General features: G+C 44.1%; 1 protein-coding gene across 1 annotated transcript in view; it reads right to left on the bottom strand.

The window, feature by feature from the left end:
- Lhcgr (luteinizing hormone/choriogonadotropin receptor) overlaps positions 1–14,395 on the bottom strand; it is a 59,095-nt gene that overhangs the window by 35,185 nt on the left and 9,515 nt on the right. Inside the window, exon 2 of the mRNA XM_075984352.1 lies at positions 2,489–2,560. Coding sequence (XP_075840467.1) covers positions 2,489–2,560 — 72 coding nt within the window. The remainder of the gene's footprint in view (positions 1–2,488; positions 2,561–14,395) is intronic.

Genomic DNA, 14,395 nt, shown 5'->3' with positions numbered 1-14,395 from the left:
TGTGCCCTCTGAGAAGGAACATGAGTGTACAAGTTGTCCCTGTATCACTAAGGGCTAACATTTCCCTTAGGGGCACCAATAGGTGTCTACAACTCGAGCCCAACTGAACTGTGAGTTTCAGTCATCCCATTTATACAGAAGTCTTTCTCGTGTTTTCCCACTCTGAGTCGTCATACACGTTGGAAGGGCACAGGCCCTGAAAACAACTCTGGTCTGGGTTCCTCGCTGGACAGCTCTGGACAGAGTTTACTTGACGATTCAGGGCTTCTGAGATCTCTGAGGTACTGGTTCCACCACTCCAGTCAGGCTTGAATTTGTATTGAATTAGTTGTTTCATGACTTTTAACTCTGGGTTTTTCAAAAAGCCTTTTCTGAGATTCCTTCAAGGTTTACCTCCTACACATGACGTCATTAGATCACTCATGATTCTAATTATTCTCTTCCTTCAGTGTCTCTCTCTGTGAGCAAATCAAGACAAGGAATACTTTCTTTCTGAGTCCCTGGTGGCTTCATTTTGCCTGGTACATGGCTAGAGATTGAAGGAGTATGGGAGCAAATGGACCACTGACTTAATGTATTTCTTTAGAAAGATACAAAGTAAATGCATCAGGTTTGTCATCCATCAATTCCCAGCATGGTGGTAATGTCACAACCCCCACAAAAGCTTACCCTTGCTACCAGCTGAGAAAAAAAGTCTCCATTTACAAGTAGAGTTTGTGTATTTGTTCATCTATGGAGCAATTATACTTTGAAGGATCATAAGAGCAAAGGACCAGCTTAGAGTCAGTAATATAGACAATTTAGTCAAATCCTGGACCTGTGTCATCTTAGGAAAGTTGCTTACAGATGGGTTTGTGCGTTTCTAAGGTTAATGCTCACTAAAGGCTTCAGACTCCAGGAGAGCTTGGCTCATGGAGAGGCAGAGCCTAAGGCAACAACATTGTAATGGATGGCCCCTGGGCTCTTTCATCTCATCCCTGTCTGATGGTTTATTTACTTAACTGTGTCCACTTTTCTCAGTAGGAAGTCTCAATGCCTTGAAAGTTACAGAAACTCAACATCTAAACAAGCAGAAGAGCCTGGCCAGGCTGGCAAACCCACATATGCAGCTTGCAGAGTCTCCCGTAATGCACACTGATATTGAGGACTTAGAGTTTTTAACATTTGTTTTATGTGTTGTGTGTATGTCTCTCTGTGTGCATGTCTCTCTGTGTGCATGTAAATGCATGTGAATGTATCATCATTGTTTTATGTGTTGTGTGTCTGCCTCTCTGTGTGTATCTAAATGCATGTGAATGTATCATCATTGTTTTATGTGTTGTGTGTATGTCTCTCTGTGTGTATCTAAATGCATGTGAATGTATCATCATTGTTTTATGTGTTGTGTGTCTGCCTCTCTGTGTGTATCTAAATGCATGTGAATGTATCATCATTGTTTTATGTATTGTGTGTATGTCTCTCTGTGTGCATGTAAATGCATGTGAATGTATCATCATTGTTTTATGTGTTGTGTGTTTGCCTCTCTGTGTGTATCTAAATGCACGTGAAGTCACCCTCAGAGGCCAGAAGACAGCATTGATCCTCCCGGAACTGGAGTTACAGGCAATTACGAGTCACACAACATGGATGCTAGGAACCAAGCTCCAGTCCTTAGCAAGAGCAGGAAGTCCTCTTCATATGATCGTATTTTTAATGTTATCATTGCTTGCTAATAACAAAGAATCGCAGAGGTTCCCTGTGGGGCTAAGTTGGTCAGTGCTGTCTTGTGTGCTTACGCAAATTTACTTGGGCAGTCACCTGAATTTTTAGAGGTGGCCTGTGAGGGAGGAAATGACCACTGAGCTAGCTTGGCTCAGGCTGGTGTTATTGAGGACACACAAAGCTCTCTTTCCTAGAGAGTTTTTGTCCTGTGGATGAGGTCTTCGGCTCTTGAAGCTGAAACTCAGGACCAAGAGCCTGAAGTCTCCCCGAGGAACACGAGATCATACGGCATCCTGGGCTGCTTCGTGCTTTCCCTGCACGCTTTTCATCAGCACAGTTATAAATCCTGGGCTTTTGTCAGGCACTTGTTATATTTTAGATACAATGATTATCTTATGATGCACAATAAACTTCTAACATATTTTCATCAATGTGGGAGTTATCAAAAAAAAGGTGACATTAGGGAATAGCTGTTGAGGCAGAAGGGGAACTTTTATGATTGGAATCTATCTCTTTTCCACTTAAAAAGAATATTATCGCTTATCAAAATGTATTCAGTTCTTTGAAGCAAGGTTAATTATCTGGATTTTAATGACTCTCAAAAATCATACCATTTCTTCAAAGGCTGCTAGATATTATTTGTATTATAAAGATAAAAATAGTTGGGTTTCCTAAACACAGTTTCTCTCCTAGAAAAAATTATCCCCTTTCAACTGTGTTTTTCTCTTAGAAAAAAAATTCTTTATTTTAATTATAATTGTCTTTTGATGTGTAGTATCTTACTTACATTTTTACAACCTCATTAAGTCCCTTGAAAGCCTGAGATGGGATCACTTTGACAGGGAGATAGGTAAGTGATCTGGAAAAGAAAAAAGAAAAGGTAAAAGCTTAAGGGTTGGGACTTCAAGTTCATGAACAGTGTGTTGTGTGTGTGGGGTGTGTATGTGTGTGTGCAAGCGCGCACATGTGTACATGTGTGTGAACTTGCCACTGTAAGGTTAACAACTGGATTTAACTGGATTCCGGTTGAATCATCTAAGGAGTCATTCCTGGTCCTTATCAGAATGCGTCACTGGCTGGTGAAGATGACGAATGTTGGAATCGAATCTCTACACTTCCTCTTCCTGGTCATAGAGCCCCGAGAAGGCCATGAATCCTCACACTCCCTCTACCCGTCAGACAGCCCTGAGCAGGCCATGTAAGCATTCTGCTTCAGTAACAATTCCTGTCTTGAAGAAATTTTGAGAGGTTTCATCAGGATAGCCCCAAACAGAGCTACACTGAGTAAATAGTCGCCAGTTCTGAAGCGTTCTGCTTGGTTTTGAAGGGTGGACAAGAAGCTATTTGGGGTCTGAGGAAACAAGCGGAGAAATGACAATCAGAAGCCCTGTGAGTGGGAACAGGAAAGATCCACTGGGATATGTTTCTGTCTCAACCTCATGACCTATTGCAGGACCCTTTTTCCAGTCTCTGAATCGGTTCACTTTCTGCCTCTCGTTAGATCCTGGGCATCTCGTGGCATCTGAGGGAGGGTTTCCTTCGGACACTCAAAGCCACAGGGACCACCTAAGAATTCTTACAGTTGTCCCCAAAGCTGCACAGGATGTAAGTACCGAGAAAAGCATGACGGTTAACTACAGCAAAGCCAGTGCTGAGGGACCTGGGAATGTCTAAGGACCCTGACAGAAGGAGAATTTAGGAGATGCAGTTCCAAGGCAAGGACAATTATTCAACTATTGGTTGAGTGTTTGCAGTGGCTCAAGACATTTGGGCCCAAGGCTATGAAGGAAGTAGATCAGGACATATCCGGTGACAGTACACGTGTGAGAACAGCCTGGTCGCTCATGGTCGCCCAGGAGCTCACTTAGCCACTAGGAAAGCTCACTTCTTCTCTGATAGCAAGCTTCAACGGTGTCAACGGGTGACAGAGAGGACTTGCTGCCTTCAGAAGCTTCCGTGTGAGTGTTGTCCACCCACCTATAACTTCATTTAATCCACAGGACAGTAGGACAGTGGGGTGAAACAGGTACTTCCTTTAACAGGAGAAATTCGGTCGTGAAGAGATTGAGTCAATGGACCAAGGAACAACCAAGCAGACCGCCTCAGAATGCCTTTCCTTTTTTGCACTGAATATTGCACATTTGAGTCCTAATCTTTTCTCTGTTGGGAAGCAAAGCAATATACCTTGTTTCTCATGGAAGACTGTTCTAGAGTGTTCTACCCTCTCTGTTTTTCTCACAAATCCAGTCACCAGCAATTCCTCCCTTGGATAATGCAGAGGAATTTCAGAAACTTCATTTCTGGAAAATGCTTTCACTCAACAGTTTCTTAGAGACAGAGGAATAATGCAAACAAGGTTCTCTGGTTCTGTTCTTGAGGACACCCCTCCCCCAATATTCTTTTTTTTTGACTTTTTTTTATTGAGAAAAAGGAAAAAAAAAAGTTTCCCCCTCCTCCCAGCCTCCCATTTCCCTCCCCCTCCTCCCACCCTTCTCCCTCTCCCCCCACTCCTCTCCCTCTCCCTCTCCAGTCCAAAGAGCATTCAGGGTCCCTGTCCTGTGGAATCCCCCAATATTCTTTAACCAGAGCTTTCAGAGCAGCAGGGGCAGTGGAGGGAGAAACCTCTTTGCCATGGCATCTTTGTTTCCTATATTTCTCCTGGAATTCTGTCCGCTTGGCTTACTGATTAAAAACACAGTTTTATTGCTCTCCACACTGCCATGCCAATAAATGTCGGAAAGAGAAAGCTGTATTCTACTGTACACCATGCAACATCAATAAAACTGACAGCCAAATTCCGGTGCCAGAAACTTTATTGCTGGGGATAATGCAGCACAGAACATATTTTGGAGAGTGTTTACATAAAAGCTTCAGCTGAACCCTTCAGAGCTGTTTATTCATGCAAATGGCGCTCACAGCTGAAGCCTCTGGGCAGACAGCCTCCCCTTCCAAATGGGTGTATGCTGTGGTTCCCACAGGAGCAGTTTGCTTTAGATTTGACCAGGGAGGCTGCTTGAGCTGTTGACTGATGTAGGACTGAGGGATGAGGAGCAAAGGTTGGACAGAAGAGAGAGTGGCTGTCCCCAGTACAAGATGGAATTCTGCAGTTGATGTGGACTCTGCTGAGCAGAGAGGGAGCTGAGATGAGAATAAAGTCCCCACCATCAACAGGACCACTCAGAAGGAGGGCGGCTTTGTGAGTGTAGCTAGGTCTAGAGAAAGGCCAGAAGGAGAGAAGCAGAGTGAGGAGGTGCCTGGTAAGTCACTGACCTCTTCCCACAAAGCAGCTGGAGATCATGGTCCCATGGTTCCAAGACAGATCCCAACTGGTTTACCATTAGCTCATATTTTTATTCCACGATATCATGTATTCATCTCTGATTTGCTTTCAATTGACAACAGTTTCTGTGCAGTCAAGTGCCTGTTTTTCATCTTTGAAAGCATTCATTCATTCATGATGTGGCCCACATTTTTTATATTAAATATTCACACATAGTTATGCGGGGCACTGACATTTTCACTCAGGTATATGACACATGTTGGGCAGATGAGTAATTGGTACGTCCACCAGCTCAGACCTGCTGCATTTGTGTGTGTGTGTGTGTGTGCTGGAAACTGGAAAACCTTCAAAATCCTCTCTGCTTGTCAAAACATTGACATAGTCATTTAATTGTTGCCACAGTTAACTTACTATGCTGTAGGATGACGGAGTTCAGCCTCCTTCCCAGCTGTGGTTTGTAAAGACCCGTTTGGCTGCCCTGCTGTCCAGGGTGCTCCCTTCCTGATGGATGCCTCAATTATTCTTTCCATGGTGGCAGGAACAATGACCTAGATAAGCCCACAATCCTATTCCCATGAACACTAGACACCGACAAATAAAACACATGAGTGTTTTCATAGTTTCAGAATGTTACCAATGCTGAGGAAAGAAGAGCAGAAGTCAGAAAGGGGATTCAAAAATTAACTAAAATCAGAGACTCAAGTGGCCAATGAAACCCCAACATGCAGGCCCCCTCATGTTACATTACCCCAAATAAAGACATATGCTCAGTTAAGTCCCTGTATCCGAGAAGCAAAAGGAGAAGAAGATTTTGTATTTTGACTGACCGTCTTTTCCTTTTCATTTACTTCTGAAGTTAGACATATTTTCATTAAAAAAAAAATGTGACTGTCAGAAACCCCTGTGGAAAAGTTGTTATAGAGCAGAAGTCGGGAGAAGGGTTACAGAGGGCAGAGGAGAGAGGGAGGCCATGACAGCAGCTCTTCAGGCTAGTCCCCAGAAAAGAACAGGTGCTGTGCGCAGAGCAGAGAAGGCAAAGGAAGGCCTCTCCCTGTTCCAACTAAAGCAGGTGGGTGACACTTCTAACTAACTATACATCTCTCCCTAGGGGACCTGGTGTAGTTGTTTTCTCTGTGGGGGCCTACCACCCCAGCTTCCAAATTTCCAAATAAATACGTGGAAACGCAGTTTTACTTATGAATGCCTGGCCTTAGCTTGACTTGCTTCTAGCCAACTTTTCTAACTTAAATTATGCCGTTTCTCTAACCACACTTTGCCTCTGTGCCTTTTGTCTTTATTCTATATATCTTTCCTTCTTACTCTGTGACTGGCTGTGTGACTGTGTGACTGGGTGGCTGGCCCTTAGCCTCCTCCTCTCCTCCCTTTCTCATTCCTCCCTCTTCCATATATTTTTCCTCCTATTTATTTTCTCTGCCCGCTAGCCCCACCACTTTCTCTCTGCTGCCTTGCTATTGGCCATTCAGCTCTTTATTAGACAAATCAGGTGCTTTAGACAGAGTTAAACAAATGCAACATAAAAGAACGCAACACATCTTTGCATCATTAAACAAATATTCTACAACATAAATGAGTGTAACACACCTAAAAGTAATATTTCACAACAACCTGGTGATTGAAAACAAGAAAAAGAGGCAACAGAAGGGGCCTCATTCTTAGTCGGCCTCTGGAGCCACCAGGCAGTTGCCAGGATAGAGAAGCAAGGAGTCTAGGATGAGTGGGAAGAACCAGGGCCCAGCAGAGTCCAACTTGCAGCATGGGCTGCTCTCTGAGTGGACAGCCATGGCACCATGGACGCTGTGCCGATTTCACCTTTTAGTCTCACCATTTGAGACTTTGACATATCAATGGTGCAGTACAGGTGACACCTGGATTATGGCAAACCCAACTTGCCTGTGACATTGAGGTTATGACAAGTAGTTAGCTGGGATAACAAAGGCTGCCTCTGCTTTACCAGTTTTGGGATGGTCTCTACTCATTGAGTTTGTGGGTTCCAAGCCACATGTGGCTAAAACTTCAGAACTGGTCTCTATTCCTTAGAGTTGGAACAAAGCCACTAATAATCCAATGATCCTGCAAATGGCTACATGTCCTGGTTAGTTTTACTGTCAACTGAGTCTTCCAGGAAGAGGAAGCCTCAGCTGAAGAACTTCCTGTGTCAGCGGGCCTATGGTCATGTCTGTGAGACTATCTTGATGAATGATTGATGCAGGAGAGGCCAGTCTACTGTGGCCTACACCATGCCTTGGAAGGTCTAAGAGAGCCAGACAGGGAGGTGGCAGTTAGCTGTCCTCCATGCTTTCTGCTCCATGTTCTGCCCTTACTTCCTTCAGTGAGGGAATGTTACCTGCAAGTGTAAGCTGAAAGAAAACTTACCCCTTCTAGTTTCTTTTTGCCAGAATGAAACTAGAACATTGTGGTTCTTCTAAAGTCGTGGGCATATTTTAAATGGGACGGAATCCTCTTTGGGGAGCAGGGATGCCCCTAGTGCCCACTTCCAAGCCATTTTGGTGCTTGTTTTACCCAATTTCCTTATCTAGTAGGTAACCCCAGATGCTGTCTAGTCCTACCTCCCTGTCATCCCCAGCACCAGATCCCCATACCTGAGGGGGAAACACTGCCTGAGCACAGTTCCTGGCTATCTGTGTAGGATTAACTCAGTAGCTCATGCTGCTGAATTCTGGCGGCCCGTCAAACTAAGCCTTCAGGCACAGATAGGGACTCTGTACTGGGCTGTGTTTCAGTAAACTCTCTGGTGAGCTTCAGTTCATAGGTGCGTCCTCTACGTCACCTCCATGGACTGGTGCTTGCAGATGCGTTACCCTCATCTTAAGACTCTGCCCCATTCTTCTCCCAGGAGCTGTGGAGGAGGCACCACTCCTTCTCAGGGTGTTCATCCCAGGAAGGACCACCCTATCTTCCAAAAACATTTTAAAGCCTGAGCCATTAACTGTATCCCGTTTCTGCCCAGCCGCAATGGCCAAGCTTAATTCGTGCCAGAATTAAGCAGCTGAAAATTCATGTAATTTAGATAAATCCAATTTCCATGAAGAAAAAAAAAGGTCAGTTTATTATGCGTTTCTTAGTCATTTCTAATGTCTCCTAGGTCCTTAGGGATGGGGCTTGAGTTTAGTAGCACAGAGAACTCTGGAAGGAGCCAGTTTGTCCAGTTCACTGGCTGGTCAACCAGCTCTCAAAGTAAGGTTAGTTTGGACAGGCCTTGTTCTGCAGGAGGGCTCCAGGGGCCCCACCCCTAAGGAAGCAGATGGATTCAGAAGTCCTTGGTTAAGAAAACCTATCAATTGAGATACATTTGAATTATCAAAAGGTCTTTGTTCTACAGAAGGATTCACTGCAGGGTTCCTTGAAATAGCAAACTCTCTAGGTGAATGAAAAAAATAGACTCCAAGTGACACTTTTTTAAAAAGATAGGTTCTGACTGCACAAAGCAAATGACAGCTGCGGGGCTTTCACCTCTGAGATTTCTCAGAGTGCAATTACTTCCCGAGCAGCCCCACCTGAGACACGGAGGCAGAGCTCTGCCCAAGGGAGTGGAGGGCCAGAGGAGAAATCCGGCATTCATCTGAGTTCCCCAAACCTGGGTAAAGTCTTTGGTCATTTTGTGGAAGCTCTTCTTTTTCTTTCTGCCTACTTTGGGACAGGAGTGAAGTAATTTTATTAACTTCTAACTCTTTAAGAGAGTCCTCCCCATTATCCATTCAAGAAAGGTACAAACATACATACATTTTTCACAATCCATTAGCTCATTGCTAGAGCTACACCCTGAATTTTAAAATAGAGGGGGAAAAAGAGAACTCAGAGGTCAAGGCGTTTGATTTAAAAAAGCAAAACAAAACCTTTTTGTACATAAAATTATTGAAAAGTGGGCTGTCTCTTTAATTTCAGAGAATGCTAATGCTTTTGTGTTTATTACATACAGTCTGTTCTACATTTAACAGACACAAGATTTTCCTGATCTTTTTGACCTTCTCAGCAATTGCAATAAAGTTTGCTTTCATTTAGAATGAAATGGAAATGGTTTTACTTCTCGCTGGGGATAGCTTTATCCTGGCCTCTATGCTTCAGATTTGCCTTGAGAGATCTAAGGCTTCCATGCTAACTCAACCTGAGGTATGTGGAGCAGATAACTACTTACATCAAGAAATCTTGGGGTGCCCCTGGAAATGACAGTCAGGTGAATAGCACCATGATTTGCCGGACACACTTCCTGTGTTAAACCCATGAGCTGGAACTGGAGCAGGAGGCACCTACAGGTTCTCTGTCTCAGTTCCTCGCTGCACAGAGGCAGACTCAGGCTAGGAGAAGCGCATTGACTTCCTGAAGCATGGGATAATTCAGGAACAGATCCCTGTCTTGGTCACCACATTGTGGTCCACTGTTGTCTTTGCCAAGTGTCAAGGGGCCCAACCCTACAATCTTGTGCTTTCCTGTGAAAAGTCTCACCTTCTCAATGGAGCCCTTGGTGTTTGGAGGGCACACTCTCAGTCTTTAACTTGAAGATGCCGCTACAGTCCTATTTTCGTTGAGGCTTTAAAGGCCCCCAAAGTGGATTTTCTCTCCTTCCTCTGTCCAATTCTGGGCCTAATGACCTCACTACTTTTAGCACTGCCTGCGGTTTGGGGATTTCCAGGTGTTTATGCGACCATGTCCCCTCTTCTGCCATTGATTATCTGGTTTCTGGGGCTTCTGTTTCCACGCAGTTTCTTCTTCTGGTCCCTTTGTTTGTCACTAGCCCTCATTCTTGGTCATTCTCTACTCTACCTTGAACATTTTGGGGTCTCCTAAAAGATTTTTCTCCATTCCGCCTGGACTTCTTCAACCCTGTCTATTACTGTTACTGACAATTCCCCTACGCCACTCTGGTGCTCATGACCTTCTCTGTTGTCCCTTAGCCTCATTCACAGGCAACAAAAGACTTAGAGTGTACTCACATCTTAATCTTTGTCCTTTCTACCCCTGTTTCCTACACTAGACAGCCACTAGCCCACATGTGGTTGGTTCCCAATCAACAGCAAATGTGTCTGAATTGCGATGACTTGCAAGTCTCAAAAACATACTACGCTTTGAAACCTTGGTAAGAAAAATGTCGTATGGCACAATACGTTTTGTATTGCTTGCTAATTGAGGTGATATTTTATATATACTAGACTAAATAGTTTATTAAAATTCATTTCAACTTTAGAAAACTTCTTAAATGTGGCTATTAGAAAATTTTAAATTATGCTCACGGCTCACATCTTACCTCTGGATAGCATCTTTCTAGACAGATCTAATTACTTGGGCTTCTTGAACTAGCCTCACACGTCCATGATATCATTCCCATTGTTTCTGCCATCTGCACATCTTCACCCTGCTCCACTGACCAGATTCTCCCCTTACTTACAGGTCCCTCTCAGACCATGCCCTGGAAGGAGTGTAGCTCCCATATGTAACCGTGTGTGCTTTCTCTCTGGAGCAGTGTGAGGAGCACAGAACATGCATGCTGAAACCACAGCACTCAGCTTCACATCATGGCTTCATTTCAGATCAGTAGACTGCAGGTCATCTGTAAAAGCTAGAGTTTTGATGCTAAACTTGAAGACACCAAGACAGAGAGAGGGTAGGGGAAGAGATAACTACCACTAGGAATGTTTGGAAATGCCTTCTGCAGACCTACTATTTTATAAGCCTCCTAAATATATATGTATCCATATAAGAGTTCAGCTGGAGTTATCCTATAGATATAACTACAGAGATAACATCTGTGGTGGTGTGAATAAGAATGGTTCCCACGGTGTAGGCACCAGGGAGTGGAACTGTTTGGGAGGATTAGAAGGATTAGGAGGTATAGCCATGTTGGAGTAAGCATGGCGTTTTGGAGGAAGTATGTCACTGGCGGGTGGGCTTTGAGGTTTCAAAAGCCCATGTCAGTCTTTTTCTCTGTTTCTCTTCGTGCAGATCAGAATGTAATGCTCTCAGCTACTGCTCCAGTACCTGCCTGCCTGCCACCCTGCTCTCTACAATGATGATAAAGGACTCATCCTTCGAAACTGTAAGTAAACCCCCAATTAAATGTGTTTTTTTATGAGTTGACTTTGTCTGGGGTCTCTTTACAGCAATAGAACAGTGACTAAGACAACATTTTCCCAGAAGCTATAGGTTGTCAAATGCAAAATCCAGTGCCAGGTGTGGAACACTTCCCTCAAGTTGTTGGTCAGGGTTTCAGGAAGACCCCCCAAAGTATTAAGGGCTATTCTCACTGTCCACAAGAACTCAAGGATAAGACCCTATTTCTGAAGGGGCCACACATTTTGGTTCCAGAACCTGGAGAAATCAAGTTGGAACTAATCAAGTTGATTTCCTCCTTACTGGCTAGTTCCACAGGTCTGGAAGGGGCTGTGTAGGCAGCTGATAGTAAAAATGTCATCAACAGTCTTACTCAGCTCTAAACTTGATCATTTGCAATAATGACAGTGTGACAAGATATGACCTGACTGTAATAGTGGCATAAATGTTAGGTTGGTTACTATTTTCTGGTTGTATTTAAGGCTTGTTCCACAGGAGTAAATGCTTTACCAGTAAAAAGAATTTGGCTGAGAACCCACTGTATCAAACTGCCCTCCAAATTCCCATTTCTATGCCCATGGATTAGCATAGCTCTCAGCTCTTCACAGTGAGGTTTCCTTGTCTAATAGACAGTAACTAATGCAGAAACTCATCCCTGACCACAGGAGTGAGAGTGTCGTGGAGTGCTCAGCCAGAAATGGGACATCTGCATATGCACCCCCCCCCCCCATCAAGGCTAAGAGTCCACTGCAGAAGAGTGGGCAGAAAGACTGTGAGCGCCAAAGGTCGGGGGAGCAGAGTGAAATAGTGTCTTCTGAACATGACAAGATTGCTATACTCATCAACTGGAACCAGCTGTGATGGCTGCAAGGGAGGCTCATCATCCCCAACTCCTGAAGAGCTGTTGCCAGTTGATGGCTTCTGCAAGATGTAGAGTCAGTTTTAAGGGTGTGGTCCCTAGTAGGCTTATCACTCTCCAGTCTATGAGTGTGTGGGCAGTTCAAATTGGACTTGGTAGGTTACTTTATTTTTAAGTGAGATTGTAACGCTGGCCAGAGGTACAAAGAGATGGATCTAAGAGGAGTTAGGCGGGGGAGGAGTAAGAGTGAATATTATCAATACATTGTATTCAGTTCTCAAATAACTAATAAAATATCACACTTAAAATTCTTACGCAGTATTAACCCAACCCTTAGCACAGGACAGGCACTCAGGCTGCGCCTCTATTCATAGCTTTTGGCTGTGAACGGCTGAGGCTGTCTGGACTGTGCCTTACAACTCCAGTTCCTCAGCAGGGACCAGCAACGACAGGTTCAGTAATTTGGAGTTGGACTCCAAATTCTATTTGTCCTGGGTCACTCTTAGGTCTATAAAGTAAACGTTTCTTGTTCTTCACTTTGCCTCTCCACTGGTCAGGGATAGGATGACAGTGAGCAAGGGTGGCCATCCCTACTTGGTACTTTTCTCTTAGACTCAGCTTTTTACAAGCCCCACTTGGTAACCTTTTAGGGAGATGACAGAGAATAACTTTTCGTGAAATGTTTTGACTCTAGGGAGCCACTTTGAGAGTTCACATTTGCTCCTTGATTTAAACCATTCCAGCCAGTTGGAACTTCCCCAGTGGGAAGTGCAGTTTGAGTGACTCTCCTCTGACCATTTCCAGAGCACCCAGGAAGTTCCTGCAAGGACTCCATGAAATGCCCTGTGAACGAAGATGCTAAGAAGATCCTGTGGATAATGGCTTTTCCAAGTCATTTGTGCAACAACTAAATTAAAAATATAAAGCCTCTGAGGAAAATGGTAAACATATCTAAGCTCTTACTCAAAATCCATTTAAAGTTTTCTAAAGACACAGAGCAAAATAACTCAATGTGCCCTCTAAACTAGAATTCTTCCAGCAATAATATAACACGACAAGAATAACTCTGGTAAATGAAACTCCATGTTGAATTCTCCCCAGGGAATGACTGTGTCATCCGTAATGATTTCTCAAAAATATTTCTCAGAGGTAGAGAATATTACATTGTCAGGGCAGCAACCCAACAGATATGCTTTAGGAAGCTCCTTTATTCATTGTAAGTTTCTCATGCTCAACACTTTAAAATAACTTTCTCCTTTTTTTTTTTTGGAACTGAACATGTAAATACTGGCTGCAGCTGATATACCAAATACTGCTAATCAATCTGAGGATGGAACTGAGGAACCTGCAATCACACAACTCACCTTGGTCAACTAGTCCTTTACCAAGGCTTCTTTGCTATTTTGGCTAAAATAGGTGGTTCCTACCACTGATCTCCACCATGTTTGTGATCGTCATCTGGTTTGTAACACCTGCATTTCCTTCAGTCACCTGAACACTGGCCCTTTTTCTCTTATATGGTTCCTGGACATCAAGGCTTGGGGTTTTGGAGCTGTATTTCAGAGTCTAGACCTTAAATGGTCATCAAGTCAGACCTGACCATTTCCAGGGTCTAACCTGAAGCCTGGGGATGGGAAATGAGGAAAGAAAAGGACTTGAAAGGAGCCTGGCAGTCCTATGATGGGGCATCTGCATCTAAAATCATCTTGGTCGTGGAGAGGGATATTTCAGAGGCGGTTCACACAGGTTGTCAAAATATTAGACTCCAGGCAATAATGAGCTCTATTATTTTTAGATTTTAACTTATTTGCCTCCCAGGTTGAGTAGAACCAGTGGATTATTTTCTCTAAGACCCTTGGATGGCAGATGCTGTTGTGTGGTGGTAGATCTGGGCTGTGGGTGACAGACACTTGCTGTGTGGTGGTGTATCTGGGCTGTGGAGTTTTCAGTCTTCCTGCATTGCCAGTTCACGATAATACTTTGTAATTACGCAGAAACTCAATTTTCTAGTACTTTGGCTCTGTTGCCATGCTTATGCTCTTCAAACAGAGCCCCACTCTGAGGCAAGAGCCATCACACTAGAGCCGTTGTCACACTAGAGCCATTGTCACACTAGAGCCATTGTAGCCATTGTCACACTAGAGCCGTTGTCACACTAGAGCCATTGTCACACTAGAGCCGTTGTCACACTAGAGCCATTGTCACACTAGAGCCATTGTCACACTAGAGCCGTTGTCACACTAGAGCCATTGTCACACTAGAGCCATTGTAGCCATTGTCACACTAGAGCCGTTGTCACACTAGAGCCGTTGTCACACTAGAGCCGTTGTCACACTAGAGCCATTGTCACACTAGAGCCATTGTAGCCATTGTCACACTAGAGCCGTTGTCACACTAGAGCCGTTGTCACACTAGAGCCGTTGTCACACTAGAGCCGTTGTCACACTAGAGCCGTTGTCACACTAGAGCCA

This window comes from Microtus pennsylvanicus, chromosome 8 (assembly GCF_037038515.1).
Source record: "Microtus pennsylvanicus isolate mMicPen1 chromosome 8, mMicPen1.hap1, whole genome shotgun sequence".
NCBI lineage: Eukaryota > Metazoa > Chordata > Mammalia > Rodentia > Cricetidae > Microtus > Microtus pennsylvanicus.
This window is presented reverse-complemented; position numbering and strand designations above follow the sequence as displayed.